Consider the following 21,427-nt stretch of genomic DNA (forward strand, 5'->3'; position numbering starts at 1 on the left):
TTTACCAACTAACTTGTTTTCCTCAGTATCAGCACCATTTGAAATCTTGGAGGCATCTTTGACTCTTTCTCTACTGTGCCACATATTCAATATGTCACAAAGCTCTCTGAGTTCTTGCTTTGAAAGACCTCACAAATGTTGAGTCTATTACTTCCTCACCCCTCTACTGGTGGTATCTTAGGCTGGACCCCCTAGCACTTCATAGATAGGCTACTATAATCACTTCCTAAGAGATGTTCTTGTCTCTAATCTTTACCTACTTCCAATTTATCCTACAAAAAGTCAGAAGACAAGTCATCCTACAAGGTCAACTACATTGCTTTAACCTCTTGTTTAAAAGCTTCCAGTAGATTCTCAGTACCTAGCAGCAAGTCCAGATTAATCAACCTGATGTTCAGAGACCTCCTTAATATGTATGGTTCTACTTACCTGTCCAAACTTCTCTCCCATTACTTCTCTCCCATTATCCCAACATAAATCTTGCAATTCAAACAGACTAGTTTTCTCTCCATTCCTATGATGTACTCTTTTTATTTCCATGCAGAAATCATTCTCCCCCATAGCAAAATGCCTTTTTTCCTCCTTTTTATCTGCTAAGTCTTAGTTATTCAAGGCTCAACTGAAGTCCTATTTCTTGACCCCTATGTGCCTGCTGAGTTTCTCCTTTTCTGAATACCAGTCAATATTATAAATACTATTTATTGGCATTTTGCTTTATTTTGTCACTGCTTATTCAATGCCTTCTAGGTAAAGGAGAACATTATTATATTCATAGAATAATAATAATGTTGAATGAATAAGTGAATGAAGTATTTATTAAGTACTTACTATGTGCAAAGCTCTGGGGCCAGTTGCTGGGGATACAGATAGAAAAGACAGTCTCTGCTCTCGTGGAATTCATATTCTATGGAGTGAGACAACAGCATATGGAAAGCATCAGCAGAAAGCCAGATGGAAAGGTCCCATGGTCCTTAGAGTGCAATAGCAAAGCAGATGGTAATGCCTCTTCTTTAATGGCATTTCTGCTGATAAAATCCTGTCAGTTTCTAAAGTTAAGCCATTTGCCAGTACCAAGGAGTTCTTTCTTCTGGGTCTTTCTGTGCTTGTAGCACCTGCAGGAACATTGCTAGGCTGCATTTATATACAGGTTCCTTCCCAGGAAGGAACTAAGGCAATGGAAATAGAGCTAGAAGAGTTGCTATTCCCAAGTTTCTTGGGGTCAGGGCCCTGGTTGTCTCCAATGTGGTCTTAAGGGAGATGGCAGTCAAGGTAGAGAGAATTAGGGAGGGAAAAGTGATAAACAGTGTCAAAGATCACAGGTCAAGGAGAATTAAATTTGGCAACTAAGAAGTAATTAGTAACTTTTGAGAGAGCAATTTTGTTTTGGTTTTTTTCCCCACCCACCTAGGAGATCTTACTTTTGTGTAGAGGGTAACCAGAATCTAATCTAGGTGAATTCTTGCCTTTAGGGAATAAGCTCATGCCCTTGCACCCCTCCACAACTCATGAAGGAGAAAACCAACTAGAGTGGTCTGGGTGGAGATGGATTTGAGAGATCAATTTTAGTGGAATAATAAGGTCAGAAGCCAGATTGTAAGGGATTTAAAGAAAGAGTGAGAGGAGAAAAAGAAGAGGCATCTTTGGTAGAAAACCTTTTTGAAGAGTTTTGCTACAAAGTTCAGAGGAGATATAGAATGATAGGGATGGAAAGATCAAGGGGGAGTTTTTTCAGGATGGGGAAAACATGGGCCTGTTTGTAGGCAATAGAGAATGAGCCAGTAGAAACAGAGATGGAAAATATGATAGAGTGGGGATGACAGAGGAGGCAATCTGTTGAAGTAATCAGGATGGAATAGGATCCCTTGAACAAGAAGAGGGGTTGACCTTGGTAAGGAGTAAGGCCACTTCATCATGTGAAACAGGGATAAAGGAGGAGAGAGTGTCAGAAGGTACCTTAGTGATAGGAAACAAGGAAGAGGGAGAAGACAGAGTTCACAGTGAATGGCCTCAAGTCTTTTTCTGCAAAATATGAGGCGAAATTCTCAGCTGAGAGATCTTCAAGGTCTAAGTGAAGATGGTGGTCAATGTGGCAATGGTTTTTGACTCATCCAGCACACACTGCCTCCTCTCTCTCCTCCACATTGCTTGGTTCCTTGTTAGATCTAGAAGGGACCTAGAGTCTTTCTAGTATTAACTTCTCACAGAAGAATAAACTGAAGCCAAAGGAAGGGGAACAACCTGCCTTAGATCACATAGGAAGTTAGTGTCAAAGCCAGGACTTTATCTCAGGTTTTCTTGACTTCTAGGCTATCATTTATTCTACTATAACTTGCTACTTCTGTTTTATGCCAGGTTCCCCCAACTAGTCTGCAAATTCCCAGAGTAGACATTCTTCCTGGTATTCTTTTTCATCCTATTTTTTGCCTATCACAGTAAAATTTTTATAATTTTATATTAAGATCTTAATAAATATATGTTGAATATAGAGATGGAGGGAAGAACAAAAGAAATGTACATGATAATTTTATTGTATATTTGAAAGGAATAGCAATTTGTGCATTTGCAGTTGCATTGCAATAATCTTATTTATTGTACTATGTTATGGGAATGCTTGTTTTGTTCCATAAATTTAAAACAAAATTTGATAAAAATTTTTTAAAATACATGTTGAATTCATCAGATTTGGCCAAAACTTTTTAGAAAACGCCAGTTAGGACAAAGATCATTGCCCTTCTGGATTCAATATGAAACAGCTGTATATTAATGTGAAATTTACCGCATAGGGAAGATCCAAGGTTTGGTATACAGAAATGCTTCTAAATTGCTGGTTTTCTTGTTACAGGGGAAGAAAGAATGAAATGAGCTCTGCAGAAGATTCTGTCTGTAAGTCATGGCATAGCTAGAAGTCAGGTGCAACATTTATATCATTATGTAGAATTTTCTGCCCCTTTCCTGTGTTTTTAAAAATGTCTTTATTCTGCATTGTTTTTGTGCATTTTAGTTAAGATGACCTCAAATACAGTGACTATCACATCAGGGAGTTTTGAGGCTTTTGGTGGAGATACATGTAAAGATGACTTGTAAGTATGATTTCTTTTGGTGACATTTGAAATATTTCAGTTTGTTATTCAGACCAATTTACAATGTATGCACTTTGTTCATGTATATAAAATCTTAGTCTGACCCTATGTGATCCTGAGCAATCACTCAGTCACACTGAGCCTCAGTTTCTTCATTGATCAAACGAGGATAATACCTGCTACTATGTACTTCAAGATTTGTTCAGGCAATGTGCTTGTCTCTGGAGATACAGATACAGCGAATAAAATAATCCCTATTCACAAGGAGTTTGCATTCTGACAAAGGAAGCAAATATACATAAATATATACAGGAAAAAACAAAGAGAAAAAATAAGTTAAATAATAACAACAATAATGATAATATTTAGATAGCATTTACTATGTGCCAGGCACGGTACTAAACAATTTACATTTATTATCCTATTTGATATAAAGGAGTTTGAGAGGGAGAGAACTAGTAGTTGAAGGAGAAAGGGGCTTTGGAAGCCTTAAAGCAGTAGAGAAATGTGTAGTGGTCATGTATAATGGTGATTACTAAAACTCTTTTCCCCATTAGTCTAAGATAAATCAATAGCCTAATTCTTAACTATTTTGTGCTATCTACACTGGAATCATTTTTATAAAATCTAGGTCATGTTTACCTTCTCAAGAAGAGAAGAGGGGAGGGAGAGAGAGACACAGTATAGAACTAAAAATTTAAGAAAAAGAATATTTAAAAAGTTTTGTTTACATGTAATTGTGAAAAAATAAAAATTAAATATAAAAAGAATCTTATTTAAATTTACTAGTAATTTATTCTCATACTTTCTCTTTTACAGAACTCAATTTCTCATTCAAATGACCTCACTTGATATGTATAAGAAACAAATTTTGTTAGAAGTAGGACATCCCAGAATGAAAAAAAGGCAACTGTGAAAAAAGCTACAGTGATAGAATAAAATCCATGTTTTAGGAGTGACTGATCCCTGAAAATCCAAGAATGTTGATTTCATGATGATAGCTGGGTAGGGAATCAATCTCTTGAGAAAATTTAAAACCATGAATACACTCATTCTTGTTTGGTATAAAAGGGGTTGGGGAGAAAGAGATGCTTTATTGAAAAATATTCCCTTTTATTTCTTCATCTTCAGAGAGACCTCTGAATTGATTACATGTGTGGCAGACCTGAAGTTTAGCAAACAAAAACTACAAGAGGAAAATAACAAATTTAAGCTAGCATTGGAAGCCCTAGAGGAAGCTAACAACCAGTTAACAGAAGACTGTCATGAATTGCACAATCAAATGAAAAGGTGAATTTATATCACTCTGTGTTTGTTTGTGTCCCAGGACTGTATTCTATCATATCTATGCCCTTGAATAGTTCATCCATGTCCATGCCATGTGCCTGAAGTCTGTAGGCCCTACAAGCCAAAAAATGGGTACACTCAAATTATTCCTAGTTGTGCCAGACTACTTGCATAGCACTATGAAATTAAAAAAAAAAACCCACATCGTTTGTCTCACTTTCCTTCCCTGTAAAGTGTATACACACACTTTCCCAGGGTTTTTGTGAGGTTCAAATGAGATTTGTAAAGAACTTTAGCACGGTGCTTAGCAATAGCTGCTTATAAATGCTAGCTGGTAATATTATCATCATCATTGTTATTATTATAGAGCCTTTCTAGCATATGCATGTGGTTATTTCCCCAGTAAATGGTTACTTAAGAAAATGGTACCTGAGAAAGGGATTTGAATTTCTAGTCCATGGCTTAAAATTGAAAAAACGACTGATTCTTTGCCAAAGATGGAGTATACCCAAGAAGGAGTGGAAAAAAGTTTTATCTTCCTTGTCTAATCCAATGGCCTTAAACTGAAGGGAAGGGAAGAAGCAATGAATGAAGAATAAGTAGATGAATGAATTAATGCTCTAAAAAATTTTAAGTGTTTACTATTTGCCAAACACTGTGCTGAGAAGCTCCAAACACAGAAGTGAAACAGTCCCTGCCCCCAAAAGCTTATATTCTAATGAGGTACAAAAACATATATGTGGGAGTGGTGATCACAGATATATTGGACCATATGAGACACCCACCATTTAGGACAGTAACAGTTAGAGGGCCAAAACGGGTACATGACCTATATATCATAAACATGTCATAAAATCATATGGTAAACAAAGGAGAGGCAAGGAAGAAGTTTCCTTTCAGATCTATGCATAGGAAAGAGTTCATGACCAAGGAAATGATAGAATCACATGAGATAAAATGGACAATTTTAATTTTTTATTATAAAATTTAAAAGTTTTTCACAAATAGTCTGATGTAGCAAAAATCAGGAGAACAGTAACTGGGAAAAATATTTGTAACACACTTCTCTAATAAAGATTCCTCAAATGATCAAAGGGTATGAAAAGGCAGTTTTCAAAAGATGAAATCTACACTATCAATGATCATGAAAAATTCTCTGAGACACTAATAAGTAGCTAAAGGCAAATTAAAGCTGCTTTGAGCTTCCACACCATACTTATCAGATTGACAAAGATTAGAAAAGAGGAAAATAATAAATGTTAAAGGGGTCGCATGAAAAAAAGTGCACTAGTTTTGATCATAGAGCTGTGAATTGACCTAGCCATTCTGGAAAGCAGTTTGGAACTATGCCTAAGAAGCTACCAAACTATGTATATACTTTGGCCCAGATATACTGCTACTAGGTCTGTACTTCAAAGAAATCAAAGAAAGAGGAAAAAGATTTATATGTAGAAAAATATTTCTAGCCATTCTTTCATGGTACCCCAGAATTGGAAATTAGGAGATGGTCTCTCCAGAGAATCACTAAATAAATTGTGGTATATGAATGTAATGGAATATTGTTGTACCATAAGTAATGATGAAACGGACAGTTTCAGAGGAAAGACTTCTAATGAATTGATCCAGAGTGAAGTAAGCAGAACTAGATCAATTTATATGAGATTTATACAATAATAACTATTGTAGACAAAATAAGAAACCCTTCTTGGATTCCTGATAAATAGAAATATAAACCACAAGTCCAAAAGAATAAAAATGAAACATACCATTCACTTCCTGGTAGAGAGGTGTTGATCTTACTTAAAAAAAAGTTATTGTATTTTAACTTAAATACAAAATAAGCAAAGAAAAAAGAAACAAACTTAAATACTAAAACTAACATAATATAAAATAATAAAAGAAAAAGAAGCATTGCCATGTGCACAGCAGAATGTGAGAGAGGATTCAAAATATACAGTAATCTCCATTTCAAGAAAGCCTATATAATAAATGCTGCACATTGTGTTAAGTATTGCCCATTTTTTCTTTGCTTCCTTGTAAATTTTCTTTTGTTTTCTGCTGTGCACTTTTTTTTTTGCTTTTTTTGGAGGAGGGAAGGCAGGGCAATTGGGGTTAAGTGACTTGCCCAAGGTCACATGGCTAGTAAGTATTAAGTGTCTGATGTCGGATTTGAACTCAGGTCCTCCTGACTGCAGCGTCAGTGCTCTGTTCACTGCACCACCTAGCTGCCCCTGCTATGCACTTTTAAAAAGTTTGTTTATTTTTAGTTTTCAACATTCACTCCCATAAGTTTTAAATCTTATCCCCTTCCCTCCCTGCTCCTTCCCCAAGATGGCCTCCAATCTGATATAGGCTCTAAACTTACATTCCCATTAAACATACTTTCACATTAGTGATGTTGTATAGAAGAAAGAGAATGAATAGGAGGAACCATGAGAAAGGAAAAACAAAACAAAACAAAAAAATTAGTTTGCTTCATTCGGCATTCAGATTCCATAATTCTTTCTCTGGATGTGGATGGCATTTTCTATCATGAGTCCTTTGGAATTGTTTTAGGTCCTTGCATTGCTGAGAAGAGCTAAGTCTATCAAAGTCAGTCATCACACACTATGGCTGTTACTGTGTATAGTGTTCTCTTGGTTCTGCTCGTTTTACTCAACATCAGTTCATATAGGTCTTTGCAGGTTTTTCTGAAGTCTGCCTGTTCATCATTTCTCATAGCACAATAGTATTCCATGATATTAATATACCACAACTTGTTCAGCCATTCCCCAATTGATGGGCATCCCCTCAATTTCCAGTTCTTGGCCACCACAAAATGAGCTGCTATAAATATTTTTGTACATGTAGGTCCTTTTCCCATTTTTATGATATTTTTGGGACACAGCCCTAGAAGTGGTATTGCTGGGTCAAAGAGTATGCACATTTTTATAGCCCTTTGGGCATAATTACAAATTACTCTCCAGAATGGTTGGATAAGCTCACAACTCTATCAACAATGAATTAGTGTGCCAACTTTCCCACATGTTCTCCAACATTTATCATTTTCCTGTTTTGTCATGTTATCTGCTGTGCCCTTTTTACTTTGTTCTTTTTCCTCTGTCCCCCCCAAAAGGCTGCAATTAAATGTGGATATATATAAAGATACATACATATGTGCATATATATCCACATATATAGACATATACACATGTATACCCATACATTCATACACCCATACATACATTCACTTACACATATACTTAGATATCAATAATCATAGTTATATATAGACATATAGCTTCATATGTAAGACTATACTACACTTATTTATCCTCTGCTTCTCTGAGGGTGGATAACCTTTTCCTTCATAAGTCTCTGTTTTCCGTATTTTTCCAAGTCCACCAACTCATTTCCTACACTACATCAATATTCCCGCCTTATACTGTCTATTTGTTTTAAATAGTCCAAAACAATGTTGATAAATACGGCTGACACATAGTGTAGTTTCCCTATTTTTCTCTTTTGATTAAATATATTTTAGCCTTAACCCTGTCCAAGATCATGATTACCATTCTTGCTCCTTTTTCTCTAACAGATTCTACTCTTGATCTTTATTTTGTGATTAGGCATATCTCTTATTTCCCACTCCTCCTGACTCTTCTACTTTACTTCTACCTACTACCTTGCCCTCCTGATATTTAACCTATCCCTCTCCAAGGATCCCTCCCTTATACTCCTATTCCATTAATCTGAACAACCTTCTATACCCCTTTAACCGATTCCCTCATCCTCCCCTCTAAAGATCCTTCCCTTATCCTCTCCCATCTCCCTATCCCCTTAGTGTTTTATTTAGAAGACTTTATACTCTTCTAGATATATGTGCATTGTTCCCTCTTGAACCCATTCAAGAGTAGCTACAGTATAGGAATGATAGCATTGATGCTCAATAATTCACAGTAGACAAAATCCAAGATATGAGCCAACAATAAAACTCATGTCCTCAGATGACAGTATATACAAAGTATGGATAACTAGCTGTCCTAATGCAAGGAAGAAAATGTAGCTTTGTAGGTAGTGTTAAGATTTGATCAGATGAAACTCCTAATAGGAATAAGGTAAATCTTATTGAAAAGCAACAGTATAGACAAAGTGTATGTATGTATGTGCATGTGCATTCATTCATGCATCTCTATATATGCACATATACAGACATGTATGTATACTATATAACACGTATATGTATAATATACAATTCATATGTATAGTCATAAATATTGAATATATATAGACACAGAGACACACATATGTTTATACGCACGTCAGCAAGTAAGAAGTTGGAGAGGCCTGACTAGTTAGTATTTTGTCCAAAAAAAAGAAGAAAATTTGAGTTTGTGTTTGAATGTCAATATGTGTCAAAAGTGTAAATGGCAGCTACAAAAACTAATGTGACTCTAGCCTACAGTGAGAGGATCATAGTGTCCAGAATAAGACTGGTTATAATCTTGTAATGCCTTGATCAGACAACATTTAGAATATTATATTTCATTATGGGTGCCGCATTTTAAAAAGGAAGAGAAAAAGAATGAGAAGCAGTGAGAAATTAAAGGACTAGAACCAGGATGGCAGAGTACTTGATGTTATGCCACATGAAACTTGGTTAAAGGAAGTAGATATCTTTAACTTGTTGAAGAGGGAATTTAGGAGGTCATGGTAGCTGGATTATTTGGTGTATTATTCTGTGAACAAGGGATTATTTGGCTTGGTCCCAGATGCCAAAACTAGAAGCAGTGAATGACAAGTTCAGAAATATACATTTGTGGGGCAGCTAGGTGGCACAATGAATAGACCACCGGCCCTGGAGTTAGGAGGACCTGAGTTCAAATCCGGCCTCAGACACTTAACACAAAAAACTAGCCAAGTGACCTTGGGCAAGTCAACCCCAATTGCCCTACCTTCCAAAAAAGCAAAAAAAAAAAAAACACAACAAACAAACAGAAAGATACATTTAGTGTAAATATAAGGGAGAACTTCCTAATGGTTAGAGCTATGGAAAATTACAGTGGGCTATATTGAGAGGTAGTAGATTACTTTGAGATTTTCAAGAAAAACATGGATCATCATTTATTGGAAAATGCTGGTGAGAAGATCATTATTCAAGTATGTGTTGGATTAGACAGATACTGAAATGACTTCCTACTCAGAGATTCTGTGAATTTGCAAGGTATACAGCTTTCATTTATGGATGTAGTATTCTCTTTATGTGTGTGAATATATATATATATTGTGTATAGAGAGTATTTATTTATATAGAGTATATATTGTTTATATATAGAGTATTCTCTATTAGTATTCTCTATATAAAATATATTTGATTAAGAGACCCCACCAGCAAATGCCACAAAGACAGAAGGAAAGGTCCCTCAGAGTTATATATCATCATCAATTTGAAAGTTCCCTCCAGTGATACAGATTACAACCCATTCAGGCCTGTCAGTCCTGCACAACTAAATGCTGGATTCCTTCCTCAATTTCTCCTATTTTCACAATGGTACAAATAGAGCACTACAGCTATCAAGATGTCATTCCTTACCTTTACCATGGGACCATTCCATATTTTCTTCCAATCACATAGTTCATTATTGATGTATTTTACACCTGTTCTTTGATGTTATTCATTGATTATATGTTATGGCTTGCTTATATAACCATATATCTCTTCATTGTTCTCTGCATAACACTGATTTTTAATTTTCTTTGATACTTTTATTGCATGTTTTGCTGCCTTACTAGCAGAATGTTACTGCCTTACTAGCAGAATGTTGGTGTTAAAATGGTGGGCCTTAGTTTTTATGCTAAAATCGAGGTTATTAAAAGAATTTTGTAGTTTCCCAAAGGAAACCCAGCCTGTTCTTTTTCTTCAACTCTAGACCCAACTCCTCTATCTTTTATGTGTGTCCCAAATATATATAACAATGGACAAGCTATATAAGTTGAATGTTCAAAGTATGTTGTCATCTAGGCAACAGACTTTTTCATACCCTTGGTCCTTCTTGTATGGATGATTAAGCCAGATTCCTTGAACTGGAAACAAAGTTGGTGCCCACCCATTAGCAAGTGTCTAGATGAAGTTGATCGTGAATGTAATAAATATTATTGCTTCTTAAGAAGTAATTAATATGAAGAATTCAGAACAGCATAGGAAGACACGAACTGGCAAAAAGCAAAACAAGTAGAGTCAGGAAAACAATATGTACAATTATAACAACAATGTAAATGAAAAAAATAACAGCAGTAAAAAATAGTGTATGCCATACAATTATGGTCACCAAGCTTGGTCCTGGAGAATAGATGAAAAAATGAACCTCTTTCTCTTCTCTCTCTTTTTTTTTTAATTTTTGCTTTTTTGGAGGGCAATTGGGGTTAAGTGACTTGCCCAAGGTCACATGGCTAGTGTGTCAAGTGTCTGAGGCCAGATTTTAACTTAGGTCCTCCTGACTCCAGGGCCAGTGCTCTACTCACTGCGCCACCTAGCTGCCCCTGCCTCTTTCTCTTATTTACGGTTGGGGGAAACTGTAGACATGGGACATTGCACAGTCCATCAGACTTAGTTGAAATGTTTGCTACTTTTTCTGATTTTTTTGTCTTTTTCTGTTCTTTGTTGTAAGGCACAAGATAGATTGAGAAATAAAGATGAAGTAAAAACAAAAGTTATTCATAAAAAAGCTAAATGCAAAACAAAGTTTGATTGATTAAATTTAAAGGATCCCTGTGTTTTCCATCACTCTAACCTGGCAATTTTGGCAAGTGGTGTAAACTGAGTAAAACATAAACTCAAATTACCTTTTTAAAATTTATTTATTTATTTTTAGTTTACAGCATTTCAGTTCCACAATCCCTTGAGTTCCAAATTTTCTCCCCTTACCCCCACCCCCTGAAATGGCAGCATGTAATCAGATATAGGTTCTACAAATACCTTCACATTAAACATTAGTCAAGTCAAATTACCATTTGCTTTAGACATGTTTAGTTGAGTGAGGTAGGAATACAAAGACCTATAGAGGGAGAATCTTCTAATATTATTCCATTTGGGGGAATCAGAGCTCCTAGGATAAAATATAGATACCTCCTTTGGGATAAAAATGGATTGGTAGATTTCAAAAGCATCCTTGCATGAATCTTCATCTCAGGAATGTAATTCTTCTGGTGACCTTAAAGTCTAAGGAAGAAGCTTCCTCGAAAAACTTGTTTCATTAACCCTTTTTCTAAAAGTTGTGAATTGTCTTCCCCAGAACTAGTGGGCATATTAATACTTTGTTCAATCTCTGGCATAAGGACTTAGTGTTTTTAAATGCTTGCCTCAAAATAGTTCTGTGCTTGTATTAATAGCCCTGACAGTTATATTTGAGGTTTTGCTTATCAATTTTTTTCCAGTGCCCAACAGTCTATTAAGAGAACAAATCTTTTAAAAGAAGAACTGGAGGAACTGAAAATTAAGTTGAATGTCTCAGAAGAGGAGAAAACCAAAATAGTAACTCAGAATAAACAATTAGTAAGTGACCCAGTTACCTTTTAAATGGCAGAAATCTGAATTGTGACTTTCATGATAACATTTGGAAGAGAAGCAAGCAGCTGCTAGATTAGTAGAAAAAAAAATATGGAAGTAATCTTCCTAGGTTAGAACTGCATTTCCTACATAGCATTTAGTCATCAAATTATTACTTATGAAGGTTTAGGATATCCACAGACTGTCTAGTATGGGCTTATGCCCAAGAGAGAGTTGAACAAATGTTTGATACCTGAAAACCATTCAAATTTGATCGTACCATTGATTTGCCTGTCAAATTTTCATCTCTTCACAGGATATTGACTACAGGGGTGAGGCCCTCTGGCACTTTTAGGCTTTGTTCATTTGTTTTTTATTATAATAAGAATGTAAATTAGTGAAGGATTAAAGTTCTGCGGTACAGAGTAAGTTAGCTAGACTAGCCTTTAAATTATGTTCTTGGGGGAAAAATAGCATTCTTAATAAGAGCTTAGATCCAGTATAGGTGTTCTATTTCAGATGACTGGTCACTGCCATTATTTTTGTTTCAATTTTTTTGTCATCCCTTGTCCTGACCACAGTATAGTGCCTGTCAGTTATTGAGTGCTTACTAAATGGTAATTGTTTGATGATTAAACATATAGTTGTGTTAATACTGTTAAATATAGAAATGAAAACCTTTCAGGCTGATAAAAAAAAATGTGTTTGTAGGCTGAGAACACTTTGAAATCTTTTTTTTTTCTTTAATGCAGTAGGGTAAAATGAAGAAAGCACTTGCCAGGAAATCAGAAGAATTATACTAGAGTCCTTATTCTGACACTAATGTAACCTTAGGCAACATTGTAAGGCCTCAGTTTCTTCATCTGTAAAATGAAGGAATGGAATTCTAGGTAAAAAAAAAACATGATTCCATTGGGATTTATTATGGGGGAACTGACTTGACAAGTGCTTTAGAACTCTTGGATGTACAAAGTACTATTACTTCGGTCCTCTTATATGTCTTTGTACAATCTCTCATTGTAAAACCCTGGTTTGTTAACTTTGATTCTCTGACAATTTGTAACTTGGAGTTTGGGATCTGAACTTCTGATGCTCATATTGTCACACAGAGATGAGCCTAGAAAAATATGGAACTTGAAATAGGAAGTACAGTCATATATGTTTTCAGGGTGCTTTTTTGATAGAGTTCACTGCTACTTCTGGTAAAGTTATTGGGCAAAGAAATAAGGCCAGGCATACTAGAGTTTTGATTTGGGTTTTTTTCTCATTATCTTAGATATTGATAAAGCCTGCAAGGAAGGGTTTCCTTTTATTACTATTTTATTTATTAAAAATAGTTATTTATTAATAATATATTAATATAATATAATATATAAAATAACAAAAATATTATTATTAAAATATTTATTATTATTTTATTATATAATCTACCTGGACTTCAAGTAACCTAAGAGTTAATATTGCCTTTAGTGAAGTTTAAGACTAGCTACCACCTGGTGTGTTCATATCTTTAAAATTAGTTAAGATTCAAAATAGATAGACTTTTATGGATTTTTGTAAATAAGTATGTTGTGATATCTTAAACCACTGAAGTGTTTTTATTTTTTTTTTCCTAAATGAAACAGGAAAAAGAAAATCAGGCCCTGATTCTTAAGATCCAGAATCTTCAAGAAGAGGTATATTGAACAAGTGAAATACTGGTACAGACAAATGTAGGAAAATCACATAGTGATTGAACACAGTGGAATTACAAATGGTGGACATGTTAAATCTTTTTCTGTATGGGCTACTGGTTATGTCCATTTGTGGGGTGGTAACTAGATAGTTACTACTGTCTAGTTATAGATAAAATTCTATTAATAGAATTTTTACATGTAAACTAAGAGAAGGTATCAAGTCTCTGCCACCTCTGAGGAGATGGGATTCAGGAGGAAAAATTCAAGGCTGCTAGAAATTCATTTATCTAGTGTTGAAAGTAAGCTCCATTATTCAAAAAGGCGCTCTTAATTATACTGTGAAATCTGAGAGGACAGAAATTGTTTCATTCTTTTCATCCCTCACAGCACCTAGCAGACCACCCTGTACTAACAAATTCTTAATAATTATTGACTGAATGGATGAGTAAATAAATCTTAACTATTGATTTTCTAATGTGTGGGATATATTGGAGCCATTGGATAAGAATATGAAGAAGTATTCTTAAAACATTAAAAAAGGGCAAGAGAATACTTAGATTTGCTATGACTTTTATGGAATAAACAAATTTCCTCTTAATAACCTTTGAAGCTCAATTGTGGTTAAATGTTTCTCGTTTTGTCTGTGTAGCCTATCAACTTGAGGGTTACCATTTTGCTAAGTGTTTTGGTGAGATATGCAAAAGATATTTTATTTAACACTTCCTGTGTAGGTTGGATAAACATCTGGAGAAGGACCCTGAAATATTGTGTCAGTAGAACTGAAGTTTCACTATTATCCTTTACAATGAAAATCCTCAAGTGAGATCCATTAGTTGTTAAGATTTCTAAATAGGATCACTGTGTTATATTAAACAAATTTAAAGTTGTTTTGGGGGAACAGGAGGGAGAGGTGTAAGAAGGGGAAATGGAGGAACAATTTCTAAATCACTTCTAAGATAGCCCTATAATTATCTACTTATTTTTTTTAAAGCAATCGGGGTTAAGTAACTTGCTCAAGTTATTATATATAATATACATATAATATATTAACATGGCCAGTTATTTCTGGGTGTGGTGCTGAGTGTCTGAGCCCGGGATTCGATCTCCAGGTCATCCCAACACTGGGCCACCTGGCTGCCCCTATCTACTTATTTATATTGGGAAGTATTTTCAGCTATGCCTGACAAGGAGTAGGATAAAAGAGGCTAATTCACTGTAAAGAATAACATCCAAACTTTTGTTTCCTTTATTTAGCTGGTAGTCATCGCCCTCTAAAATATTAGGCTTTGGTGACCTCCAAAAGAAATTATTTATCAGTACAAGAGTGAATATTAAAAGTATTTTATATAGTCACATAAAAGATGTGGACAAAAATTGCATAGGGTTAAGAAAGCATGGAAAGCTTATGATTTCTATTGGTGAGCCACCCATACAGATGAAATTAAGAGTCATCAAAATTTTATAAGGTAATGTATTATAGCTAGAGATGGCCCGAAATCCAAGAAAACCTGGGTTCAAGTCCTTCTTCCTGACTCATATTGACTGTGCAGCCCTAGAAAGACCTCTTAATCTCTTAATGCTCTACTAGGCAACTAAGACTAAATTGCAGAGAAATTTCAAGCCTGCATTGGTAGAGGGATTAGCCTCACCCAAGAGTTCCCTATGCCAATGAAATCACAGGTCATTATCCTATAAGTAATTTAAACCATTGAAGCTTCAGTAGTTTCATAACTTTCCAAGATTAATGTTTTCCTTCCTGTCAGTTTTGTATACATGTTTGTGTGTATTTTTTATTAGAATAAAAGAAATGTCATGGATATAGATAGATTGGAAAGGAAGATTGAAGAAGTGACTAAAAGTGAGATTGAACATCAAGTAAGCACTTCCCAAATACGGGTAAAACATTTTTTTCTGATAGTAACACCTGCTGATCTTGAAACTCTTGCCTTTGACTTTAATCATTGAAATTTATCTACCAATTATTTGAAAACTGGGGGAGGAATTATTATTGTTATTTGAAAGAGTACCTAATCATTGTAAATTGCTTCATATTCAGGATTGTATAACTCATACCCCATAAAGAGATGGATATGGTAAAGGGACTTAGAAAACCTGCCATTTATGGCTCTGACGGATGTCTGGATGGTTTTCATATGTCATATGTGTACATTATATGTGTCTAGATCTGTAGTTTACAGTAAACACAGAGGGAGTTATTTGTAAGGTCATTAATTTGAATCATCTTAAATTATTTAAAATCATTTATCTGAACTGAAAATACCTTCCTCATATGTGAAGTATGTATGAATTTCACAAATTTAACATTTCTTAGAAGGGATCCAGTCTCCCTATATATTTTCACATGACAATATTATTACATGATAATAGTTATGAATATCTACTAAGTCTGTCTTAATAATGGGAATGACTGCCCCAGCCAATAAAACAGCATTGGGATGCCACTTTCTGAATTACTGTTTGGTTTTTCCCTGTGTATTGAAGGCCTATACACATTTTATGCAAATACAGAAGGATCACTTCTATTCTATTCTATTATTATATATGTATGCTTATTTTGAGTTTAAATAGTATTTAAATACCTTTGAATTTATATTTCTGAAGAAAATCAAGTACATTTTTTTTAAGTTGTGCTTCTTACAGCTGACTCTGACCTTCGAGGGGAAGAGGCAACTCTATCTTACACTTGTTGGTTTGTAATAAATATGAAATATATAAATATATGTGTACACACCCACATATATATGTAACACTTTTGTTTTCACCAGGAAAGTGTGAATTTTCTATCTATTCTCATATAAAACTATTATTCCATCATGGAAACTTCCCTTTGCAGGAAATGAGATAGGAATTTGAAAAAAAAAATCATAGTCTCAGAGTTCGATAGGCCATTTAGTCTAATCCATTTCTTGAATAAGAATCCTCTCTACAATATCTCCAGTAAGCAGTCATCCAGCCTTTGCATGAGGATTTCTGTGAGGACATACTACCACCTAAGAAAGTCCATTAAACTTTGAGGGAGCTCTAAGTATTAGGTAAAAAATTTTTCCCATCTACAAAGCCTACATTTGTCTCTTACATCTTCAACCCATTTCTCCTAGTTCTACTTACTAGGACCTATTTTACATAAAAAGCTGTTCAAATACTTTTAAGATGTATCATATCCTCTCTAAAGATGGGAGATGTGAGACGTGAGATGCTTTGCTGGGCTGGGCAATGTATCCTAAATGATAATTACGTTATGATAATTTTCTAAACGATGCCTGAGACACATATGTCTACAACTACATGGATTGCATCTGGACCTCTGGACTGAGGACTGTGCATATCATAATTATGTCAAAGGTTCCCAGAGGTGGGGAAACTGCGGCCTAGACTCAGTCAAAAGGCTACATCCAAGGACCTAGAAAGCCACAAGTTCCCAACCCCGGTTTTAGATTGTAAAGTCTTTGAAAGCCATAAAAGGCGAAGTCCCCCATTAATCTCCAATGGGCTGTGGTTTTCAGCATGCTTGAATAAAAACATTCCTGTATAAAAACATCATTTGTTGGAAACAAAATAAAAAGACAGCCTTTGCCCTCAAGGAGCTTACCTTTTAATGGGGGGAAAGATAAAATATTTGCCACAGGACCAATAAGGTAGCAGATTAGTCCCTTTCTCCAAACCTTTTCACACTCCTCCAACTGCCTCCCCCCAAAAAAGGACATATGTACCTTATGTACAATAAGTACAACTTAACAGAAGATTGACTTCCATTAATAATTAACAGTAGAGAATTATAATACTTAAGAGTGTCTACTCAGCACTCCTCCCCACATCAGTCTCTGTGTGTTAGTGGCAGTAATAGAAACATATCATACATTTTGCATAGGACCCCATACTAGGATAGAGACTCACATTGTTGCAGTGATTAAGTCTGAACAACCCTTCACCTCCCACCCTTTAAGAAATGATAGAAGCTGATGATGCCCAGTGAAGTGAAGGAAAGAAGGAGAGGCTGAAAACATGTTGCTTTTTGACAGGAACTAGGCCCTAGGGGCAGGACTACTATAGCTATAGTGACTTGCCTGAACACGTCTGCATATGCCTACTGACCTTTGCTTTGGGGGTCTCTGAAGATAACAACTATCCAAATAAGCATGACATTCAGTTGGAAGATCATTTAAGGAAGGCCTACCACCTAGCCATGACATTATCCCAGAAAACTATGGAGAGGAACAAGAAATGGTTTTAACAGCTTAACCATTAAAAACTGTATTGGGAGATAAGGTCTTGCTATGGAATCTTGATGTGCTGGGGAAAGTCCAAGATAGCACATTGATGGAGAGCCACTCCATACCAAGTGGTGGGAAGAGTAGATATTCTACCGAGCTAGAGAATCACTCCAGAGAATGACCAGAGCTTTTCAGATATTATGCATTTCAGTTTTCTGCTGTCCACAGGAGAATGTCAACCTTCCCCTTAATAAATGAGTAGGAGAGGGACAAGAATGCAGGACAAGAATACACAAGTTACATAATGAATGGGATTCTTCCCTTTCCTCCACAATTGCCTTTTACTCGTTTTGAATATAAACTCCTTCAGGGCACAGACTGTTTCATATTTATCTTTGTATCCCAGCACAGAACCCAGTATATAATAGACATTTAATAAATATTTATTGATTGGATAATTTTGTAGCATTGTCATTCACCAAAGGACTATCATAGTTGAATTCAGCAGGCATTATATTGGGGCTGCAAAGATGAAAAATAAGTCTGTGCTGTCAAGAAACTTTCAAACCAGTGGGGAGCAAGACATATTTATATCCTATATATGTAATAAAGTTTAGAATGAGGAAAGTTCGCAGGAGAGGCCAAACAGAGACACATTAGAGATTAAGGAGCGGGGAGAGCTCTCTCCTAATGAGGAAAATCAGGGATGGTCTAATCAGGAGAATGACTTCCTCTCCATTTGTTTCCTTTCAGATGAAACTACACATATGTGAGAACACTTTGCTTACTAAAGATGCCAGTCTGCGTAAGGTGGGTTTTTTTTTAAAATGTTATGATGGTTTAGATTTGGAGAGAAAATAGCAAAGACAGAGTAAGTCATCATAATTTTATTACCTATTAAAATAGTTCATGTTTAATTTAATTCTAATGCTGTCTTATAAAACTTCTTTTTATACCATTTATGAAAAAATTTCCCTCAGCTCTTTTCCTGGCATGAATTTAAATATATCTCTATATTTGGAAAAATTGGAGTGCCTTTATCCACTTATAAGAACATAAATCTATATGTTTCCTATTGCAACTAGAAGGGGCAAATGTTGTAAGTCTTTGTCATTAAATGCTATGCACGATTAGATCACAGGATCATAGATTTAGAAGCCTCAAGCCCACTCGCTTCATTTTATAGATAAGGCAAGTAAAGCAGAGAAAGGCTGTGACTTGCCCAGAGCCACACATTTAGTAACTATCTGAGACAATATTTCACATCATCCCAAGTCCAGTGTCCTTTCCATTACTCCATTGGGTGAACCTGACTCTGTTTTGCGTTTTAACTTAACTCCGTTGTGGCGATCTTTGGCCATCTTCCCATAAAAGATTGTGGTGAGAGATGACTGAAGGTGATTTGGGAAGCGATAGGGAGTGCACAACCAAAGCAAGGGGTCTTCTGAATAATGAAATCTAATGAATGTGAACTCTTTGTGGGCAGGGACTGTTTTACCCTTTCTTATATCCACAGCACTTAGCCCAGTGCCCGGCACATAGAAAGCATTTAATAAATGTTTGTCGACTGACTGATAGAGAAAAAGTCAGTGGGAACGGAGCAGTGTTTAACATTCTTCCTTGTTTTTCCTTGAGAGAAAGGAAGTTTTAAAGATAACACTTCCTGGAGGAGTTTGGCTAGTATCCTGACCAGAGTACTAACCAGAAAGCCTTTGAAGATGAAATACATGAACTTCTTGTCACTGAAGAAGAATCAAAACATCATAACCACCTTTGTCTTCAATCTCTGCTTTATGGCATTAAGATATTTCTTTGTGTCTCTGATTATGTTCCCCCTTAGTTTTATTTACCAGTGGAAATAGAATGATTTTAAGGGAGGTGTGAATTGATAGTGTTAGGTACATAATAAATATTTTCTTTGGTGCACATCTAACTTGATTTCATCTTGAATTCAATTACAATATCTATATTTTGAGACCTGAACTTGTGGGAATGTCTTGCAACAAAACTACTTTTCACTCTGATTTTTTAAAACATCCATGTCGCTGAGAGTCAGAGAACGATATGGCTAGAGGGGAAAGGATGTCTTACTGTTGCTACCTTTTTTTTTCCTTGACTTAATCTGTGATTTCATGAATTCCCAATGATGAAACTATCTTCACCCACATAAGCTGACACCTGCTCAGAAACTTCAAAGTTATAGAGAATTTCCTGGGGGCATTAAGAGACTAAGTGACTTGCCCAGGGTCACACCCATTTTGTGTCAGACATAGGACTTCTTTTTTTTTGTGGCTTTTTTTTTTTTGGAGAGCAATTGGGGTTAAGTGGCTTGCCCAAGGTCACATAGCTAATTAAGTGGTAAGTGACTGAGGCTAGATTTGAACTCGGGTCCTCCTGCCTCCAGGGCCTGTGCTCTATTCACTGCACCACTTAGCCACCCCAGAGACAGGACTTCTTGACTCTGAAGCCTGCCTTCTAACCACTATACCATGCTGCCTTTTCTAGACTATCTTAATCTGTGTCCACAGCAACTCTAAAATTCAAGTACAGAACTTCTGAGATCATTTGGTTCATAGTCAGTAACTAGTGTGTTTAGTTTCTAAGCCATAAGACTGGCAGCTGAGTCTCAGGGTGAGCAGGTAGATTCAGTTCACCTGGTACTGTAGGACTTAATTGCTAATGAAGGTTGATGGTTTAGTCTATTAGACCTTTTGCTATTAACTCTCTATTCAACCTTACAGAAAGATTTACACATAGAAGACCTTAAGTCAATCCTTGTGGAATACAGCACAGCCATAGAGGTAACACACTTGTTTTATCACTGGAGAGCTTAAATGTGCTTTTAAGTAACTTCTGACAAAGTAACTCAACTCCTATTTATTATGCCTGTGATTCTAGAATTTACGAGGAGAGAAAAATCAGCTGGTGCATGAGTTGCAGCAATCAAAGCAGGAGCTTCTGTTGTAAGTACACTGCAACCTCATTCTTTTGACCTGGAAAACAGTCAGTGATGGTCCCAAAGCAGTCAGTCTGTTGTTTTTGTTTTTTTGTTTTTTGCTTTTAAGACATGGATTCAACTTGCATTTCAATGGGCAGCTTTACAGGGGCATTCCTGAAGGCCAGAAATCATTGCACTCTGAACTTAGACTTGCTCAGTCTACAGAGGTATGCACTCCTGAGTTAAAACTTTTCAGAATTGGTCACAGCTGGGAGGGAGCTTGGTGTTAAGTGTCTCTAGTTTACTGAACACAGAACCCTGCCCTTTTGTTTTAGAATGGGTCAATAATGCTTATTCTGTAAGAGAAAATGGCAATGTAGGCTGACAGTCTTCCAACTGCAGATAAACTTTATACTTAGACTTTAGTTAAAGGTTTTGTAGAAGTATTTACTTGGTATATTAAGAAATACTTCATTTGAAAGGTAGTTTTCTTTCTCTGCCTTTACAGGGCTTTCTAAAGGAAGCCCTTTACTAGATGGTATAGTAAAATGACAGACTTGAAGTCAGTTCAGATCCTGTCTCAGATACCTAACAGCTCTGTGACCAGGCACCTTGAAGCATATCATATATTCTAGCTATCATAGCTCTGATGTGACAGGATACAGCCCTGTTAGTTGCTGTGACAACTT

General features: G+C 35.8%; 2 protein-coding genes across 2 annotated transcripts in view; one reads left to right on the top strand and one right to left on the bottom strand.

Moving 5' to 3' along the window:
• The window catches only part of LOC138176110 (branched-chain-amino-acid aminotransferase, cytosolic-like), a 261,292-nt gene that overhangs the window by 205,803 nt on the left and 34,062 nt on the right, over positions 1–21,427 (bottom strand). The gene's annotated exons all lie outside the window — the stretch shown is intronic.
• LOC138176091 (inositol 1,4,5-triphosphate receptor associated 2-like) overlaps positions 1–21,427 on the top strand; it is a 116,194-nt gene that overhangs the window by 11,955 nt on the left and 82,812 nt on the right. The window contains exons 4-13 of the mRNA XM_069106817.1: positions 2,843–2,883; positions 3,002–3,080; positions 4,212–4,370; positions 11,781–11,898; positions 13,518–13,568; positions 15,366–15,443; positions 18,554–18,610; positions 20,542–20,601; positions 20,699–20,763; positions 20,866–20,965. Coding sequence (XP_068962918.1) covers positions 2,843–2,883; positions 3,002–3,080; positions 4,212–4,370; positions 11,781–11,898; positions 13,518–13,568; positions 15,366–15,443; positions 18,554–18,610; positions 20,542–20,601; positions 20,699–20,763; positions 20,866–20,965 — 808 coding nt within the window. The remainder of the gene's footprint in view (positions 1–2,842; positions 2,884–3,001; positions 3,081–4,211; positions 4,371–11,780; positions 11,899–13,517; positions 13,569–15,365; positions 15,444–18,553; positions 18,611–20,541; positions 20,602–20,698; positions 20,764–20,865; positions 20,966–21,427) is intronic.

The sequence above is a fragment of the Petaurus breviceps genome, unplaced genomic scaffold (assembly GCF_028583685.1).
Source record: "Petaurus breviceps papuanus isolate PSGF00001 unplaced genomic scaffold, PetGlider_PUasm1.0 81, whole genome shotgun sequence".
Taxonomy (NCBI): Eukaryota; Metazoa; Chordata; class Mammalia; order Diprotodontia; family Petauridae; genus Petaurus; species Petaurus breviceps.